Source organism: Sciurus carolinensis, chromosome 13 (assembly GCF_902686445.1).
Source record: "Sciurus carolinensis chromosome 13, mSciCar1.2, whole genome shotgun sequence".
Lineage (NCBI taxonomy): Eukaryota > Metazoa > Chordata > Mammalia > Rodentia > Sciuridae > Sciurus > Sciurus carolinensis.
The window spans coordinates 6,361,928-6,381,620 of record NC_062225.1 but is presented as its reverse complement, the minus strand read 5'-3'; the positions used below and the strand labels follow the sequence as shown (position 1 = coordinate 6,381,620).

The 19,693-nt window shown below is 54.6% G+C and overlaps 1 protein-coding gene across 1 annotated transcript in view; it reads left to right on the top strand.

Annotated features, from left to right (window-relative positions):
• The window catches only part of Tmem131 (transmembrane protein 131), a 155,769-nt gene that overhangs the window by 134,225 nt on the left and 1,851 nt on the right, over positions 1-19,693 (top strand). Inside the window, exons 32-40 of the mRNA XM_047522346.1 lie at positions 10,038-10,210; positions 12,405-12,532; positions 15,726-15,850; positions 16,032-16,181; positions 16,994-17,153; positions 17,805-17,926; positions 18,026-18,122; positions 18,689-18,786; positions 19,327-19,487. Coding sequence (XP_047378302.1) covers positions 10,038-10,210; positions 12,405-12,532; positions 15,726-15,850; positions 16,032-16,181; positions 16,994-17,153; positions 17,805-17,926; positions 18,026-18,122; positions 18,689-18,786; positions 19,327-19,487 — 1,214 coding nt within the window. The remainder of the gene's footprint in view (positions 1-10,037; positions 10,211-12,404; positions 12,533-15,725; positions 15,851-16,031; positions 16,182-16,993; positions 17,154-17,804; positions 17,927-18,025; positions 18,123-18,688; positions 18,787-19,326; positions 19,488-19,693) is intronic.

Sequence of the window (19,693 nt, the reverse complement as noted above, 5' to 3'; positions counted from 1 at the left end):
TAGAACTGGGAGGCAAAGGTTTCAGAGGGGCAGCTCTGGGGTGACAGTGTTGGGCGCAGCCTTGGTCCAGCGATGTCCAGGGTAGCAGCAGTAAAGCTCATGGGCACAGGCAAGGCCACACCAGGGGCGAGTAGATGCAGCCCTCAGGGATTCAGAATTTTGAAAAGGCATGCCGGGCACATGCCGTGGGATTCCTGATGTAAGTAGCCTTGCCTCGGTTCAGCTCAGGTTTTCCACCCTAAAAGCTTCATCATAGAAGTTCTACCTCTGAATTTTAGGGGGTTTAAGGAGAAAAAAAATTTTTGAGGGTTTTTTGGATTTCAGAGTTGCAGATTAGAAATTTGTTGACCTGCATAAGCCCTGGGGCCCAGAAGATGAGTGGTCAGGGTGGCGGAAGTCCCTGAAGACCTGGGACACCCACAGGCTACAGTGCTGAGGGGCCGAGTGTGCAGGCCACAGTGCGGTGCCCTGTCCTGATGGGGAGCATCCCAGGGGCCGCACTCCTGATGGCTCACCCTGCTGCCATCCACTGCCTGCCAGTGAGCAGCGAGGTCCGCCTGCTGCGCTTAGCACTGTGGGGCCTGAGGCCTGCTCCTCCATCCTCTCCTGCTTTGCTTCCGTAGGACCCCAGGCAAAGACACCCAGTCCTGCGTTAAATCTAGCCTACCTGCCCGGGGCAGCCCGTGAGGCTGGACAGAGGGAACAGAGAAGGGCTGGTGTGAGCTCTTGGGAAGCAGGCCCTTTGTGCTCAGCTTGCTCTCAAGAAATACAGTGACGGGCCACACAGAGGAGGCCACCCCTAAAAGAGAGTGTACAGGCTGTCTCTTAAGGCCTGGCTACCCAGACTTATAGTCCAGGGGCCAACAATGGCAACGTCACCTGGGAGAGTCCGCACCCCAGGCTGTTGAGTCAGTCTGCGTTACCACAGTCCCCAGTGGTCTGGATCCCACGTGGGGCGCAGCCAGTGGGTGTCCTTGGGAGGTGCACCCCAGGTCCGTCAGTGCGGGCAGGGAGGGAGATGTCTGGAAGGGAGTATGCTTTTCTTTCTAGAATACACAAATCAAAAATCTAACTGGGTATAATCGTCTTATGAAAACAGTAAAGAGTTGCCCTCTGGGACTCTGCCGCTTTGGTCACACAGCCCATTTTCCTGGTCCCTTACTACGTGGTGCAGGAGAGCGGGAACAAAAACAGAATGGGCTTTTGCAAAATCAAGAGGAGTCCCTTCCCTGAGGTAGGACTAAAATCCCCTCACATAACGGGAAGTCCTGCCTCACTTCTGTCCAGCCGTCTCTATGCGGAGCCTGAGGAGGCGGAATGGCATGGCAGGGACTGCGAGCTTTTGGATAACAGGGCAGGGCTGTGACCGGTGGCAGAGCGTTCGCCTAGCCCGGGTGAGGCTCTGGGTTCCATCGTTAGCATCACATTAAAAAAAGGCAGGCCGTCCATCCACAGCTACAAACAGATTGCTTGAAAACAGTACTTACTTTGGCTTAAAGAGCTCCCGCAGAGTTTTCTTCATATTTGGGGGTACGTTTTGGCCTATCATATTCATATGTAGGTACCATTTCAAAACAAATGGAGTGTAGGATACAGATTTGCAAGGCTAGTTCTGACCCAGGCAAATCATGTCTTTATTATTTACTCGTCCCACTTAGACTCTTAGTCAAAAAAAGAGGAAGAGGAGCAAACTCCTGCTGTAGTTGGTGATTCCCTAGAGATTGTCCACCGTGGTCCCCACCAGGTATTAGCAGCAGGTCACGGCCACCACGACCTGCCCGTGCGCAGAGACCATTGCTAAGGCACTGGAACTCCTCTGACATGACTCTTTTGGGTGGAAATGAAATGTTTTAAATGGGAGAGAGAGAACCAAGTCAACTGTCCCAAGCTAGTGTCGACGAATTCCTTTATATACTACTTGGAGCGAGTGAGCGGGCACTCTATAGTTTACACCTCATCTCCTTTTAAAACAGATGAGCAGTAGTTTAAGTTATTAAAGCACATACAAACAGTGAGTAAAAGTTAGAAAGAATAACTTCTAGCTTTTTTATGTTTTATATGCTTTTTAAACTTACAACACTATCCCAGACAGAAACCTGAAATAGATAGTCTCTACCTTTAAGTGTTAAATTGAACTCAAATTTCCTGGTGGCTTCGACCACAGGAAAATAGTGTTGTATAGTTTTCATGTAGGGAAAAGTGGCACGGGAGTTGAACTAAAAAAGCAGACCTGGTGAGGTGTGCATGGGCATGTGCTCCACATGGAGGTGGTGTGGCCTCTGTAAAACCCAGCTCCACTGTCAAATCCTAACTCCTGCTTGCCCACCCACACTGTGGTAAGTACGTGGTCAGTTTGCGATCAAGTTATACAGCCAGGTCAGTAAAGACAAGTCGGCAGGTCAGATGCCGGCCCGTAAGCAGAGGATGGTCATCTGCAAATCTTCCTTAGCTGGACTGTGTCCTTGTGCATACTGAGACTAGCCCCAAGGTGTCCTGCAGGTAGGGACAAAAGTTTCTGTCAATATTAAGAGTTTTGAAACCAGGCACAGTGGCACATGCCTGTAATCCCAGCAGTGTGGGAGGCTGAGGCAGGTGGATTACAAGTTCAAAGCCAGCCTCAGTGACTTAATGAGGCCCTGAGCAACTTAGTGAGACCCTGTCTCAAAATAAAAAGGGCTGGGGATGTAGCTCAATGGTAAAGCACCTCTGGTTCAGTCTTCAGTACCAAAAATTGTTTTAAATAAGTTTTGAACCTCCTCAATTATTAAGAAAAATATACTTAGATCTCAAAGCAAGGAAGAAACAGTTTCATTGGGATTATTTTTCAGAGCAGGCGGAAAGCAGGTGGACATTCTGATTTTATGGTTGGCTACATCCTTTTATCTCACTGAGGTAACAGCAATGAAGTGCCCCCCCGCCCCCACCTCCAGGCTGGATTGATGGTTGGTAGTGGCCGGTTGAATCTTGACCGCTGATTGCCAGATGCGGGCCATGCACAGCGGGTTGCGTGCCTACTCTCTACCGCACACTCCTGTTCTCTCAGGTTTCCTGCTGAGGAAGCTGGGGGGCAGTCGGGGCCACTTGTCCTAATCACCTGCTAACCTCTCCACATCCTCCTGCCTGTGATGCAGGAAGAATAGAGGAAGACCACCTGCTCAGAGCCCACGTGAGGCCTCGTGATTACCTTCTGGGTCTGAAACACACTGCCAGAACTTGTGTATCTGCGGAGGCCCAAGGGCAGGAGGACCACAAGATGAATGGACAGGGCTTGGGAAGGCACCCCAGACTTGCTTTTCCAACTAGCCATGAGGATGAGAATGACCACCATTTGGGGGACCCTTGCTCCAAGTCAGGGCACAAAGACGGGAAGATGAGTGCTGGCCAGCCACTTGTCCACGTCCGCTCTAGCTAATATAGCAGCGTCCCTAACGGGCTTCTCTTTTCACTTGCTGTGGTGGGTGGGCTTGCACCCAGTTCATTGCTGGTGCTTGGAATTTAATCTGTCAAATGACTGATTTAGCTCATCACATCTGTCTGATGAGTTTAATCAGTCACTTGATGGGTTTCTAACTGTAGATCATCATACAAATTAATGTCTAAAGGTGTCAATAGCCTAGGATCTAGAGATTATACATAGAAAATAATTTTCAGTAATAGTTATGTTAAGTAGGCACTTGTGCTTTTATAGATTGCTAGAAACGCTATTTTTGAAGCACGTCAAAAGCCATGGAAGTAAAATAAAGCATTCACATCCTTTGAACCACACCTGGAAATTCAACATCAGTATTAGATGTGGTATGTCATATAACAACGAAAGATGGAACCTGCCTAAGTGTCTAGAACAGGGAATTTTGAGTCGTATGTTAATACCACAAGTCATTTAAAATAATGGTGCCTAGAGTATACATCTGATTTGAGGATTCATCAGAAGACCGTCGTCTGGGTCCATGTTCTGCTCTTTTTTTGTAGCAGTGGTCAGTTGAAACCCTCCCCCTTTTTCTTGGACAAGGTATTTGAGAGATTCCAGTCATTGGTGTGTTGGGAAGAAAGTGAGAATTGAGTTTGGAAATGGCTAATAATGTTGAGCATTTTTTAATGGGCCTATTTGCCATCTCTGTGTCTTCTTGGTGAAATATTTTCATGTCTTTTGCCCATTTCCTAATTGGATGATCTGGGTTTGGGTTTGGGTTTGTTCTTCTTTTACTGTTGAATGCTGAGTTATTTATATCTTGTAGATGTTCCTCCTCTGTCATGCGTTTCCTCCCAGTCTGCAGCATGTCTTCTCATGCTCTCAATGCCTGTGGTCCATTTTGAGTTAAATTTTGTGTGAAGTAGGGAACTTAAGTCAGAGTTCCCTTGGGGGAGTTATGAGTTATAAACTCAATTTCCATGATAGCTGTGGGCTGTGGCACAGTGGTAGAGCCCCTGCCTACCTCGTGTGAGGCACTGAGTTTGATCCTTAGTATCACATAAAAATAAATAAATAAAGATATGGTAACCGACGACAACTAAAAACAAAATAAATAATCTGTTACACGTTGGTGAGTTGTGGTAGTTCGAGGTTTTTTAAAAAGTGATCCTTTTAAACTAATTTATCAAATTTTTGTATGTGGAGTTGTTTGTAGTTTTCCCTTGCTATCTTTTTTTAATCTCCGTTGGGTCTCTAGTGATGTCCCATTTTATTTTTGATATCAGTAACGTATGTCTTTTTTTCAGTCTTGCTGGAGATTTGTCAGTTTGGAGACAGGGGTTCTGTTTCCTGACCCTTATCCTCTGCCTCTGTCTTAATGGCATTGCTCTCGGCTGCTGCTCCCTTTAGCTCTGCTTACCAGCTGTTTTTCCAGTTGTTGGGTGGGAGTTTTTTTCGCATATGCTCCTGGTGCTCTGAGTTTCCCTCTCCACCTTGCTGTGGCTGTTCCACTGACTGTGACATGGGGAGCTTCCAGTTTCATTCAGCTATGTATGTTCTTGTTTTGAGACTTTCTGTGACCCCTGGTCTACCCAGAAGTGCACTGCTTAGTTTCCAAGCGTTGAGAGATTTCCTGTTACTGCTTCCTAGTTTGAATCCATTATGTTTGGAAAAAACAACTTTGAATGATTTCATTTCTTCCATATGAGGTTTGTTTTATGGCCCAGTATTTGTCCTGTCTTGGCATATGATCTGTGGACCCTTAAAAAGAATGCATATTCTCCCTTTTTTTTTTTTTTTTTTTAAGAGAACAGTTCATGGATGTCCATTAGATTCTCTCAGTGGATGGTATTGTTGATTTTCCAGATCCTTTCTGATTTTCTGTCTAATTGTTCTGTCTGTTGTTGAGAGAAGGGTGTTGTCCTCTACAGCTGTATATGGATTTCTCTCTCTGCTTCACATAGTTGGCAGGTCTTTTGATTAATGCATATACATTTAAGATTGCTCTATCTTCTTGGTAGCTTCACCTTTAATCATTATATAATGTTCTTCTTTGCCCCCAGTAATTTTCTTTCCTCTGAAGCCACTCTTGCTTTTATGTTTCCATGATTTATTTTTTCCATCTTTGTACTTCTACCTGCCTATATCATTATGTTAGAAAAGTTTTCCATAGGTAGCACAAAATTAGGTCATGGTTAAATCCACTCTGCCTAAGTCTCTGTCTTTTTAATTATGTAATCAGACCATTTACTTTTAATGTAATTACTGATGTTTTAGAAACTTAAGTCTCATTTTATATCTTGTTTTCTTGTTGTTCTCCATTTTCTGTTTCTTTTTCCTACCTTCCTATGGATTACTTGTTTTTGCTTTTGTTTTTGTTTTTTAACTGTTTTGATTTAGAGCAATAGCATTTTTTAGTGTATCTCTCTATACAGCTTTTTTAGGGGTTGGTTGCTCTAGGTATTACGTTATATGTCCATAATTTATCATAGTCTTCTGGGGTCATCTTACAAGTTTAAGTGAAGCATAGAAACCTTATCTCTTTATGTTCCTTTGCCCTCCACCAGTTATAATTGTTTTAAATATTTCTACTACGTGCATTTAGAACCAAATCGGATAATCTTAGGATTTTTTCTTCAGTCGTCCAATATGGCCTAGAAAGCTCGAGTCCTGAAAGAAAGCCTATTTATCTACCCATTTTCTCTCTTACTCCGTTCTTTCCTTTTCCTAATGTCCCGGTGTTCCTCCTTTGTTGGCCTTTCTCTCTTGGGAACTTCTTTTATACATTCCTTTATGGATTCGAATCCTCTTGGTTTTCCATCATCTAAGACTGTCAGGATGTTCCTGAAGGATATTTTCAGCTGGGCAGAGGGTTCTGGGGTGACGGTCGGTTCCTTCAGTGTGCCTCGCCTCCATGGGTAGTGATGACAAAGCTGTCACCCGGACTGCCTTTCCTGATCTCAAGGTTCTTCCCTTGTTTCTTGCCTTCTCAGCACGGCTCATGCTGTGTCTGCTGTGGATTCCTTTGCATTTATCTTGCTTCAGCTTTTCTCTTTGTTAATCTGTAGTTTTATGTCCCAGAATTGGGACGTTTCAGCCATTATTTCTTGAGTACTTCTTCAGCCGCCCGTCTTTCTCCTTTCCTTGATGTCACAATATCAGATCTTCTGCTATGATCACACAGGTCCTTAGTACTCTTCATTTTTCCTCCTGTTTTCTCTCCTAATTTCTATTTTTCTGTTTTCAAGTTGACTGTTTCCTGTCTCCTCCATTCTGCTGTTGAGCCCATGCATTGAGCTTTTTATTTCAGCTATTTCTCAGCGCTCAGATTTTCACTTTGTTCTTCCTTACGTTGTATACTTCTTTGCTGAGGCTTTGTTTTTTGCTCTTTCAGTCATGTTCATAATTACTCAGGGCACCGGCCATGTCTTTGTCAGTCCTTGTAACACGTCTGTCTCCTTGGCGTTGGCGTCAGTTGGTTTTGTTTGTCTTCATCTAACTTGAGAGGTCCTGATTCTCGGCATGAAGAGTCACTAGACTGAAACCTGGACTCTTGGTCTCCATGTTCTGAGGCTCTGGGTCGGCCTTACTCTGACATGGCTCTGGCAGCCGTGGGGCCGGGGCTGTTGGAAGTCCTGACTTGCTGCTTGTCCCCTGTTGGCACCTGAGGGTGGGGCTGGGGGCTGGGCACTGGAGTGGTCATCAGAGGCACTGCTGATGGGGGCAGAGGGGGCGTTCTGACCCACGCCACTCTGGGGAGGGAAGGCAGCTCCTCCGGCCCGACTCCCTCCCCAGCTCTGCGCCGCAGCATGGCAGGCATCCTGGGCCTGGTGACGGCCTTGCAGGGGGAGTCTGGGTTCCCACTCAGCCTTGGCTGGTGTGCTGGGGTGGGACCAGTTTTGTCATGGTGTTTGGCAAGCGAAAAATGTCCTTGTCTTGGGGGACGCCCCTCCTGCCTTCGTCGAGGTTTTGCCCGTGCATGTTAGTGTTCTTGGGTGGGTGGCTGTGACAAGGGAAAATCCAGGGAGCTCACCCCCCACCTTTCCTGGGGCTGCCATCGCTCCCCGCCTCACCTTCCTCCTCCTCTTGGAGCCTTCTTACGTGTAGTTTTAGTTTCTACACTGCCCAGGGTTTCTGGTTGTGCTTATAAGCAGGAAGAATAAGAAAAAGTAGGTCTACTCGGTCTTCCCCAAACCATTCTGAGGCTCTGGATGTGTTTAGTGGGACTTAGTTTCCCGTTGAGGGGCATCACCTGGTCCAGTCGGGGAGCAGCTGAGGCGGATTCGAGTCTGTGCTGTTGGGGCCTCCCCGCCTCCACACTTGTGGCCCACGCTCGCTGGAGAATCCCTCCATCCGAGCTGTTGTGATCTACCTAGGGCTGCGTGTGGACGGACGGGCTCAGGCCCCTAGAAAGCACTGGGGCGGGGTAGGTGCTTGACCCCGGGTGGCAAGTCCCTGTGCAGGTCCCAGGGTCGGCACAAAACCAGCTACAGCCCAGCTTCTGGGGCTCACGCTGGCTGAGGGTGGCAGATCTCTGAGGCCCAAGCGCTGCCCTTGCGGTGCTTAAACAGGAGGAGAAATGGAGCCCAGCAGGCAAGCTGGGAGCCTGCAGAGGGGAGTAGGTGACCACAGGAAGTGGTCGGCCCTGAGCAGGAGTCTGCTGGGCCATCAGAGGAGGCCATGGAGGGTGGCTGGCCTCAGGGACACTCATGGCGAGAGCCTGGGGAACCTGCTGCCCTACCAAGATCCCTCCTGTCGCCAGGTGCTTGCTGGGCATCAGGCTTCCTTAGTCACTGCAGAGCAGCCGCTGGGGCCTGGGCCACGTGCCTGGAAGACCTTTCTACAGCAGCTGTGTGCCCCCATGCCACCGTCCCCTCCCGAGCCATCCATCCGGAATCTCTGACGTACTCATCCAAGCTCCTGCGTACCCCAGTGCTCTGTCAGGGTCGCCATAGACTGAGAGCCTGCAGGTTCTCAGTGTGTCTAGCTCAGTTCTAGGAGCATGGCAGAAACGTCGTCAGAAAGGGAGTGCGGCGGTGAGGTGTGGACAGCAGGCTAGAGGCCCGCTCTGCAGGGTCCTGAGGATGAGGGGAGTCGGGGCTTCCCCAGGGCTGCCCAGTGCTTTCCAAGACCACATCCATTAGGGCACCGAGAACAGAAGTCAAGGGCAGTGTGCTTAAGACCTTAATGAGAAGAGGGCGCAGATTGGAGGCAAAAGTACGAACTACTCTTCATAAAATGACTTTTCAGCCCAGGTTTTCAACCTGATTTCTTGGCGTCAGTATTTCTTCACCTTTGTCTATCCACGGCTTTACCCTTTGAGCTCAGTTCTTTAAATCCCACTTCTCCCTCTCCTGCATGGAGGTCTCAGGCTCCCTCGCCCACCTGGACTCCCTCGCCCAGGAGCCTCAGTGCTGGGCATCAGGATCACAGGTGATGGCAAGTGCTGCAGTAATGGAACCCGCTGGTCAGCCTTCTCCTGGGACGAAGGCCCCTGTTTCAGACGTAATATCCTGTTGTGGTTTCAAATCCAGCACCTCCTGGGATCAGTGTGAAGTGACAGGGACATTCCTGGAAACCAGCCAGAGCCTTATTCTTTCTTTCTTTTTATTTATTTATTTATTTATTTATTTATTTATTTATTTATTCATTTTTGGTACCAGGGATTGAACTCAGGGTCACTCAACCACTGAGCCACTTCCTCAGCCCTGTTTTGTATTTTATTTAGAGACAGGGCCTCGCTAAGTTGCTGAGGCTGGCTTTGAACTTGCAATCCTCCTGCCTCAGCCTCCTGAGCCGCTGGGATGACAGGTGATCGCCACCACACCCAGCCCAGAGCCTTATGTTCTTTTTACAGACCAGGCTCTCCAAACACAGACGGGGCTAAAAGTGGCCTGGCAACCCATTTTCCGCAGGAGCATGTGAAGTGGAATCTGGGGTTCTCTGCCTGGAGCTGGCTCCTGGAGGCAGGGCCATGCTGCTCACGCTGTATTCCCAGCACGTGAGCACCCCTGGGAACGTGTCATGGGGTTGGACCCCAGGCCTCTATGACACCGGACTTTGCATAGCCACACTGTACGCGGTAGCCCTACAGCATCACCTAGTGTCCCTGTGCCAGCCTGTTCTGAGGCTTCTGTGATTGCTCACCGCAAGCCTCTGAGGGCTTTTCTGTCCAGTGCAGCGACGGCCAGGATCCCCAGCAGCTGGGGGAAAGCCAGGATTGGGACCAGCCGCCATGGCTCCACCGCCAGGGTTCCTAGCACCCCCAAAGTGCCGCACAGGGTCCACTCATCACGTGTCTCCCAGCAGGTCTCAGAGGCGCCTGGTTTCACCTGTGTGACTGCAGAGCTCGGTCTCGCTCTGGGGAACACTCAGACTGACGGCGAGTTGTCCAAACCCATCCAACCAAGTGCTTCCAGGGGCGCGTTCAGTCACAGCAAACTACAGCCCAATAAGTCAGCTTCTTTAAAACGATCTAGTGCAGTTATGATCTGGAAAGCTTTAAACAGGGAAGAAACAGAGAAAGGAAGCATCATCAGAGAGAAAGTCAGCCTGTTCCAGAGTGTGCAAGGGCTGGGTGTCCCAGCTGCCGGGAGCCAGGGTTGTTTCACTTGGTTCTTGTCCCCAGGGAAAGGCAGAGCCCTTCAGCGCAAGGTCAGAGCACCTCGAAAGCAGGAGGAGAAGGAGGAGAAGGGCAAGGGAAGGCCCCCGGAGGACGAGCTGAAGGGCTCCCTGGCCGACGACGACAGCTCCTCCACCACCACCGAGACCTCCAACCCCGACACGGAGCCGCTCAAGGAGGTAGGCGGGGCCACGTCCGTGGCAGACCTTACGCTGCCGCCGCGTGTCTGAGGTCAGTCCCCAGGGTGGGGCCAGCCGGGGACAGATGACGTCATCTCCCTCGCAAGAACATTTGAAAGCGTGTCAGTGAAGTGGAGTGGACACTGGAAGCACGGCTTCAGAGTCAGGGAATGTCGGGAGCAGTGGCCTCTGCCGCTGCCTCGCAGGCTCTCCGACTACCTTTAGGGTCGTGTTGCAGCTGGAAGTGGGACGCAGGCAGCAGCTCCCTCCCCAGGGGGTGGAGCAGGGACTGGCTCTGGGCAAGAGCTGGGAACCAGCCTAGGTCATGGCATGAGATGCCACCTCGTGCCTTGGAGCCCTCAGCGGAGAATAACCTCCGCGGTGCCCAGCCTGCAGCAGGCCCCTGGCGGAGGGGACCTTCCGCCGTGGACGTGTTGGGAGCGGGCCGTAGGTTGTGTGCAGAGGGGCGGGGTTCTGCCTGGGCTCTTCTACGTAGATGCCTCGAACGCGGACCAGGACCTGCTTTGCAGCGTCAGTCTGACGGGTCGGGGTGAACGGGCTCGGCAACACACGTGTGCCCTGCCTCTTGTACCTCCGCACAGCTGGCACGGCCTCTTCTCGGCCCACTTCATAGCTGGTCCTGGGATTCTGAGCCTGACCCCCTGTGACAGGTCGCTCCAGAGAAGCAGGCAGCGGCTGCGGCCCCAGGGCTCTCGCAGCGCAGGCTTCCTGGCCTTCTCGGCACCCTCAGGACTGCACACCTGCCAGCATTCCCACACCCACAGGACCGTCCCCAGCCCCTTGTTGGTGCCGTCCCCATCCTCCGCCTGCCTCTGCTCGCGCCTGGCAGCTGCTGCCGCAGCAGCCTTGGGCCTACCCGGCCCCTCACGCGGGGTCCGTCCTGGCGCAGGCTTGGCAGAGGCTGGAGCGTTCCCCTGGGCCGCACTCAGTCTGCAGGTGGTGTGTTTGCTTTCCAGCGAGGTCACACACGACAGGTCATTTTCCCCCAGTGAACAAACACGTGTCGAGCACCTAAGCGCCAGCCTGGGCCCGGTGCTCAAGCAGCACTGGACAGAGGCGCTGCAGCCTTGTCTTCTCCGAGCTCTTGGTCTGCGGCCCCCGAGTGCTCAGGAAATGCTCCAGTCCCCAGGGTCTGAGAGCCAGGGGCCAAGGTAGCCCTGCCTCTGCTCAGTGACCGGGCAGCTCACAACCTGGCCTGGCCTGGCCTGCTGAGTCAGGCTGCCGAGTCACCACGACAGGGAGGCTGGACACTGGCGAGTAGGTGCTGTTCACCACAGATTGACTCCACGCCCACAGCTGCCCCCCTCACCGGTGTGGCCTTGCCTGCCTGTCTGTCCCTCGGTGCTCCTGGAGGGACTGGTGAAGAGGCAGCTTGTTTGGCAGCCAGCCACCCCACAAGCAGCTTGCCAGGCGGGTCCACAGCGCCTGAGCAGGCACGCCTCTTCAGGAGACAGGCCACAGCAGCGCCACGCACTGTGAAATGCATGTGCGGCTTCTGCACGGACTGGCCTGGCTGAAGGTGCAGCTCGGTGGCCTTCCCAGTCCAGGCTGCACCTGCAGCCAGGCAAGGCAGCCCTCTGGTGGCACTCTGTCCACCCTGCTAGGCCTCAAGGTCCTTGAGGGAAGAGGCCAGCCCCCTTGCCAGTTCCACTACCTGGCACCAAGTGGGCATCTAGTAAATGTGTGGAATGACTGAGGGAGTGCCGGAGCCCCATCCTGTTGCTGGGCACTGCCCAGGCGGCCACACACGGTGCAGTGGAACACCCAGCTGTGGGCGTGCCAAGGGCTGCCCGCACGGCTTCGGGGCCGAAGTTTGTGCTTGGGATTGGGCTTGCTGCCAGGAGTGTTTAAGTCTTTGCTCAACTTCTCTTATAAAGACAAGGTTTTACTCCCTGAACCTTAAAAATAAGGAGCTACCAGTTGCTTCTGCCACTGCCGCCACCCGCGGCTTCACATAGGAAGATAAATGAGAGTGACCTTTGTAAACTCAGACTCACCAAAACGTGACTGTAGTCACAGTCGTAATGTGGCTGAGAAATAGCAACTGCAGTGGAGTCCGAGGAAGGCACACTGACAACGTGTGCCCACCACATCTCTGTTCGTGTCTGTCTCTTCAGTGAGATCATTTGTCGTTGTTATTGAGCCTTCTCAGCAATTGTGCGCTTTTCCACAGGACACAGAAAAACAAAAGGGAAAACAAGCCATGCCTGAGAAACACGAAAGTGAAACGTCTCAAGTGAAGCAGAAAAGCAAGAAGCTCCTCAGCACTAAGAAGGAGACCCCAACAGATGTGAAGCCCAGGTGAGGCGTGCGTGCGACCCAGCCGCCGAGGGGCCAGGCACCGGCTCGGGGGCTCGAGGGCTTTGGCAGGAGCAGCCATGTTCCTCTGGGCCTCGGCATTGGCTGCCGTCCACCAGGCACGGCCCTGTGCTCCAAACGTGGCGGGCCGGGCCTGATCTGCTGCGAAGTCTTGAGGAAGTTTTCAGTTTGTGACTCGTTCCCAGGCAGAAAGGCTTTTCACTCTGCACAGGAGGACCTTGATGGCCCAGCATGGGTGACGGTGGGACATCCCCAGAGTTGCAGTCAGGACCTCGAGTTCTGTGCCTTAAAACTTGGAAGTTTGTTCCTACCAAAAAAAGAAAGCATGTGCAGAGCGGGTGTCCCCAGCCATGGTCCTCGTGAAACGCCTCCAGTGCAGGCCGCAGGGGGCTGGCTGGTGCGCGAGTGTTGAACAAGGGTTACCGACTGGCTCCGGCGTGAGGCCGGAGTTACGCGGTGCTTTCCGTGATTGTACAGTGCAAGACCAGTGCTTCTAGGAATTACCTTAGAACAATACTCCATAGGTGGCCATCGCCAGATTTGCCATCTTCCACCAGCCTGGTGCCTGAGTTTAGTGTCCGAGACGGGCCGGCTAGGACGGGTTAGCCCTTCTTGTCCCTCTTCACCGGCCCCTGGGGTATTCTGGGTCTGAGTGACCATTAGCAGGTTTCTAATTTGAAAAGACTTCACTGGGGCCCACCCGCTGGGAGGTTCTGAGTCAATTCTCTGGTAACCCAGAGCCAGGACGGCTAGTCCTCTTCCTGCCCAGTCAAGGACGGCTACCACGGGTCCCTGCCTTCTCTTGCTGCGTCATCGAAAGAGGAATGGTTCCCAGAAGGCCACTCAGGCCACACACTCCACGTCTGCACCACAGGCTTCCATCTCCCTCACCTCTCAGCCCACTGACCGTCTTGGGTTTTTATGAATAAAAACACTGAGAACCCCATCCATTGGCAGACAGCCCCACGTTCAGTGAGGTAGGGAAGGCTGCCCGGGAAGGGCTGCCCTGCGTCCACCCCGGGACCAGCCCTGGCTTTAGTGACCCGAGATCCCGTCGGCTGTGCGCGTTACCACGGGCGAGGTGGGAGGGCCAGGGCAGTGGCCTGGGCTCCGTGTCCATCCCGAGCTCCCTGCTGCCACACACCCAAGAGCAGACTTCAGCAGTCCGCGCTCCTGGGACTGGGAACGGGCTGCAGTGGCAGGAACCCAGTCTTTCTCCAGCGTTAGCACTGTGGTAAGGGGCCGTGGGCTTCCAGAAGACTCCGTTGCAAGTCAGGGATGCCCGAGATGGAATCAGACCTCAGGCACTACAAGGGCTTCTGCAGAACCAGGAAAGGTTCCAGGCCTCCCTGCTTTAGGACAGCAGCCATCTCTGCTCACCAGTTTTCCTGTGTTTATCAGCATTTTACACATTTGCACGACTTGAGTGTAAACTCTGATCAGCAGAGAAGTCCGGAACGTAGGCCAGCCCTGCCCTCCAGCAACCTCCTTGCCTGGGCCACCGCTCCATTACAGACACCGGCCCTCGCTGGGGAGCTCGCCCGCCCACCCACCCGCCTCCTTCCTCCACAGGGTCTGTGCAGAGTATGACAGGAGCCGCCCCCTTTCCCTTCTAGAATCACCTAATAAAAGTTAGCTCTTGTCCATTTTATTGGAAGCCTTTAAAAAGGCATTTTGCTAGAGATCATCTGGCTTAATTTGTGAACACATTAATCAACAAAAATAAAATAGTCTGGCTCCTTTTTTCTAAAAGACAGTTAATTTTACAGTGGCGGCAATAAGCTGCGTACAGACTTACCTAGAGGTGACCCACACTGCCCCCGCCAGAGGGCGCTGTCTGCATCATGGCAGCCTTCGGGGATTTGAGAGGGCCGTTTTTAAATAGCCCTGTCAGGCAGCAGAAGAGGGACAGATGATTTCCTGGTTCTAGGCTCTGACAGTCTCACTCACCAGCAGTGGGTGCTGCGAAAGGCCAGATGCAGCCACCGAAAGCACCTACATACACGCAGCTCTGTGGTGAAGAGCAAGCCATCGACTCAGCCCTGCCGCAGCTCCAGGCATGGCCAGGAGCTCAGAGGCCACTGGCCGTCCAGTGGGCACTCTTCTTGGGCCCACGGCTTCCCTGGGCCACATCTCAGCCTCCATCCAGTGTCCGTCTAGGACACATACAGAGTTCCTTCCAGGTCCAAGAGGTCATCTTTTGGGGGGTGGGGTGCCAGGGACTGAACTCAGGGCCCTCAACCACTGAGCCCCATCCCCAGCCCTATTTTATATTTTATTTAGAGACAGGAACTCACTGAGTTGCTTAATGCCTTGCTATTGCTGAGTCTGGCTTTGAACTCACGATCCTCCTGCCTCAGCCTCCCGAGCTGCTGGGATGACAGGCACCAAGAGGTGATCTTGGTGGCGTTGGAGCAGCTTTGTGGAGATCATCTCCACCCCTGAGCACTCTCCTGCTCGCAGTGCTCCCCCGCACGGGCCTGGCCCACTTCCTGTCTCCCCCGCTGCCCGTGTGCCGGCATATCTCATGCTGTCTTCCTCCATCTGATCTCCTGCATCTTGCCGTGGCTGACACGAAGTTCCGTTTACTGCCCTGTTTGTACGTGTTTCCAAGGTCAACCACAAACTTGGCATCCTCCTGCCTTGGCCTCCTGAGTCATGGTTTCAGGCGTGTACCACCACGCCTGGCCATGCTTGCACATGTTATCTTAAGCTCTTCCATCAAACCTCCCTCCCCTGGCCCCCAGGAACGACCCCTTCTCTGTGGCGCGGGGCGTTTCTGCATAGCCAGGAGCTTGGCCTGGCCTCCTCTCAGAGTTTCTGTGGGAAGGTGCAGGACTTGGAATAGCAGGAGCTGTATGCGTAAGTCCACGGCCTTTAACATCTGTGTGTCCAGGAGTCCCCCAGTGGTCCAGGAGCGGGGTCCACGGCCACACTTGGCAGTTTGCACTCAGGGCTCTGTACACATTGTGTGAAGCAGACGCTGTAACCCCTTACCTGGCACCAGGTCATGAATTTAAGTGCTGATGTCTCCTGAGCAGCTCTAGAAAGTGGAGGACGTAACCAGTCCTGGGCTGGACTGGGCAGAGCTGGCCTCAGGAAGCCATCTTGGCCTCGGTGACTTCTACCCTCCCCCAGGGCAATAGGACAGACGTGTTTCCCTCCTTGCTTTCAGTTCTCTGGAGTCACCGTTTACTCCCACCTTGGAAAGTAAGCCACGTAGAAATCTCCCAGCCAAGATCCCTCTTCCAGCCGCTTTGACGAGTGGACCCAAGTCTCGGAATCCCCAGAAAACAAAAGGTACTGTCACCTTGGTCACTCCTGTGTGCGCTGTGTGCTCCTGTGTGCGCTGCGCCTGGGACCCGAGTCATCGTAGTTTCCAGGGCCCCAGGGCTTGGGCGTCCTCCCCGTCCTCAGAGGGTCCTCTGAAGCAGAGCTGGGAGCATCATCCTCCAGGAACACATTTCTGATTTTTGTGCAGGTACAAATAAGTTGGTGGACAGCAGACCACCTGCCCTAGCAAAATTCCTCCCGAACAGTCCAGAACCAGGCAACACCAGTAGCTCAGAGGGCGAGAAAGACTCGCCGCCACCGGAGTGGGACGCGGTGCCCGTCCACAAGCCCGGCAGCTGTGAGTATGGGCCCAGGCCCCGCCCGCCCGTGCTCCAGCCACCCCCGGGGGTCCCTGTCCCTGGACGCAGGACACCAGCACAGCACTGCCCCTGTGCACAGTGGAAGGTCCTGGTGGGGTACTGATCATCCACAGGGTTGTCTGCTCCTGAAAGTGGCCCTTGGCCTGCGGCCAGCTCCTGCCATCGCAGAGCTGGAGAGAGTGGCGGGGGCAGAGGAACCGGCCCACGAGGCAGCTGTGGTTCTGGAGGCAACGGAGGGCTGCTGCTGGGCAGACCTGGGGACCAGGAGCTCCTGCTGCCCCTTGGGGCCGGGCAAGCCAAGGGCAGCACAGGGAGGCTTCCTGTCCGAGTCGCTGTAGATCGCCCTTTTCACTGCAGAGCGAATACTTTAAGACAACCGATTTTTCTACCTGAAATCCTTGAAAGAGCCATGTAGACATTGCCTTATCAGACCCAGAAAGATTCTGGGAGCCCATCCCTGAGATTCTGGGGCCAGCGCAGCCCACACCAGGAGGGGAGACCGGGTGTCCTTGTAGAAGGCGGATGTTCGTCCCAGGCAGTGACTTTCGCTCCGTCCTGAGGAAGAGGAAGCAGAGGAGACAAGACCCGAGAGTGCCCAACCAGCCTGGCAGGGACAGCACAAGTGCCAGTCCCTGAAGGCCCGAGGGGCACAGAGGCTGACTCCTGGTTTCTCTTTAAACAGAACGGGGAGCACGTCAGCTTGAGGTCCACACGTCCTCAGAACATCAGGAGGGAGGACTTGACGGTACAAAATACCACACTGACGAGGCCTTTTGTTCTTAATTTACAGCAACCGACAGTCTTTATAAACTTTCTCTGCAAACCCTCAACGCAGACATTTTCTTAAAACAACGCCAGACCTCGCCGACCCCCGCCTCTCCGTCTCCCCCCGCCGCCCCCTGCCCGTTCACGTCCCGGGGCAGCTACAGCAGCATCGTCAACAGCGGCAGGTAGGCCGGCTCCTCAGTAGGGCGTGAGCCCCAACGGCCCCCAGCACCATCCTGCCCACCTCTGATGGCTGCCCTGGGCCCTGGGGTCAGCGTGTCCCTGTTCCCGTTCTCACCCACTCCCTTCTGCCACCGTGGACTGACCGGCAGTCAGTACGCCAGGCCTTGGGGAGACGAGCTGTGAGTCGGGGTTCAGTGTGTGGCGCTCGGACATCCATGTTGGACAGGCGCTGGGTCGGGGCTGCTGCCGGGCTCTGCGGGGGCTCCACAGGCTTCTCGCCCGGCAGACGGTCCTGGCGGCACACCGGCTGCGCTCTGCCTGCCTGGTACGGTTATGGCGACGATTCTGGAGGGCAGGCCCACGGGCACCAGCACCACCCGGGCATCTGTGTGTCCCACCCTGGCAGTCGCCAGGTCAGGTCCTCCCAGCTGACAAGAGGCAGTGACCACTGTGGCCGGGGGCCTGCTCAGGACCTGGCCACAGTGAGCTTGCTGCCGCCCCGCCAGGACCCGTCTGAGGCCGGCCCCTTCCCAGGGCTGCCCAGGCAGGGTGACAGGCGTCCAGTCCCCAGCCCCTCCGCCCCACAGAGCCGTCCGAGCAGCAGCCTGGCCCGCCAGCAAGGACTCAGCTCTCGCTCTGCTTCTTCCCTCAAGTGACCCGAAAACAAAGCAGCCAAACGGAAGCAAAAGCAAACTGACAAAGGCAGCCTCGCTCCCGGGCAAGAACGGCAACCCCACCTTCGCTGCGGTCACGGCGGGTTACGACAAGAGCCCTGGTGAGTGCGCACCTCTGCCCCAGCCCAGCGCGCCTGGGCGCGGGCGGCCACGTGGCCCTGGCCCCTGTGCCTCGGCTGACGCAGAGTCCGCTGTTCCAGGTGGGAACGGCTTCACTAAAGTGTCGGCGGGCAAGACGGACTTTTCCAGCAGCCTCGGCGTTTCGCACATCCCAGTCGACAGCGACGGCTCAGACAGGTGCGTGTGGCGCCCCACCCCGGGGGCTTCAGGCCACGCGCCTGTTGTCAGAAGTGGTCGCACCAAGAATCATCTGGGGGATGCCGGGAGGCCCTGGTAAAGGGCAGCACCCAGGACCGGTGAACCCAGCAGACAGGTGTCCAGTCTGTCCCTCCTTCTCGCCATGGCGGGTGGGCGGGAGCACTCTGCAGCGACCCCGGTGAACCCGCCAGCCCCTCAGTGCAGGCCCCGCCTGCTGCAGGCAGATGCAGCTGGCCTGGTGGCATCGGCCACAGGCTCTGCTTACCTCTCTGCACCAGTGGGAACTCCTGGGTGTGGAACCACTTTTTCTCTACGTCTGCCACCCAGGAAATAGGCCTGTCCCCAGATGGCTTCTACCAGGCTGTGAGCTGGCAGGAGGGCACTGAGACCCATCCTCAGGATAACAGCCGGTTCCGGTTCTTCCTTTGTGACGATTGTGCACTTTTGAAGCGCCAGGGGATCAGTGCCCGCCGTGGGTGGTGCCGGTGTCCCTGGCAGGTGCACTAACGCCGTGTGCCCTGTTCCTTTTCCTCTTCAACCCTCAGCTCGGGTCTGTGGAGCCCCGTCAGCAACCCAAGCAGCCCCGACTTCACCCCCCTCAATTCCTTCTCGGCCTTTGGGAATTCTTTTAACCTAACCGGCGGTGAGTGCTTGACCAGTCCTGTGACCGTGAGCCTGTGAGGAGACGGGAGAGTGGGCGGGCGTGCCACAGGGGCAGCCTGGCCGCCGCGAGCAGACGCGTGCGGGCAGGTTCCTTGAACTCGCCTCGGCCCTGACGGCAGGTTGACGCACTGATTCCAGGGAAGCGGGTTCTGTTCCTGCCCTCCTGGAGGGATTCTTGGGAGCCCCTGTGGAAGTGTCCCCTCTCCCCATCCTCCCTCACCACCTGCCCAGGTGCAGTGGGCCAGGCTCTGCTGGTGCCTGGTGGCCTGTGCTCCATGGCAGGTGCCTTAGCGTCCCAACTCCCGGTGCCCAGGGTGCTGCCTCCTTGCTCCAGCACTTTGGAATTGGAGGCCTTGCTGGGTTTTGCTCCTGTTGGGAGTGGTAACCACTTCGAGTGACGGACACGCTCAAGTCCTGGGAGACGCCCGCCCCAGAGTGTGGGTGGGATGTGGGACGGTGTGTGAACCCCATCTTTGCAGTCGTGGCAAAATTAAATGCAGACTCGATGGCTCTGTTCCAGAAGTTTTCAGCAAACTCGGGTTGTCCCGGTCCTGCAATCAGGCCTCCCAGAGGAGCTGGAACGAGTTCAGCAGTGGCCCCTCGTACCTTTGGGACTCTCCAGCGACAGATCCAAGCCCCTCCTGGCCAGCCAGCTCCAGCTCCCCCACCCACACGGCCACCGTGAGTACTCGGCCTGGCCGGGCCTCCTGCCCTCGTCCCCTCGTCCGCCAAAGCCTCGAGGATCGGGAGGTTCGGGAAGAACGGCAGCTGAGGGGTTGGTCCTGGCTTCTCGCCTGGTACATAAGGGTCCTTTTCAGCCTCTTCCCAGCCTGTGATCAAGCACAGGTGAGGCCGTGACCCCCTGGGGCTCAGGTGAGGGCTGAGCA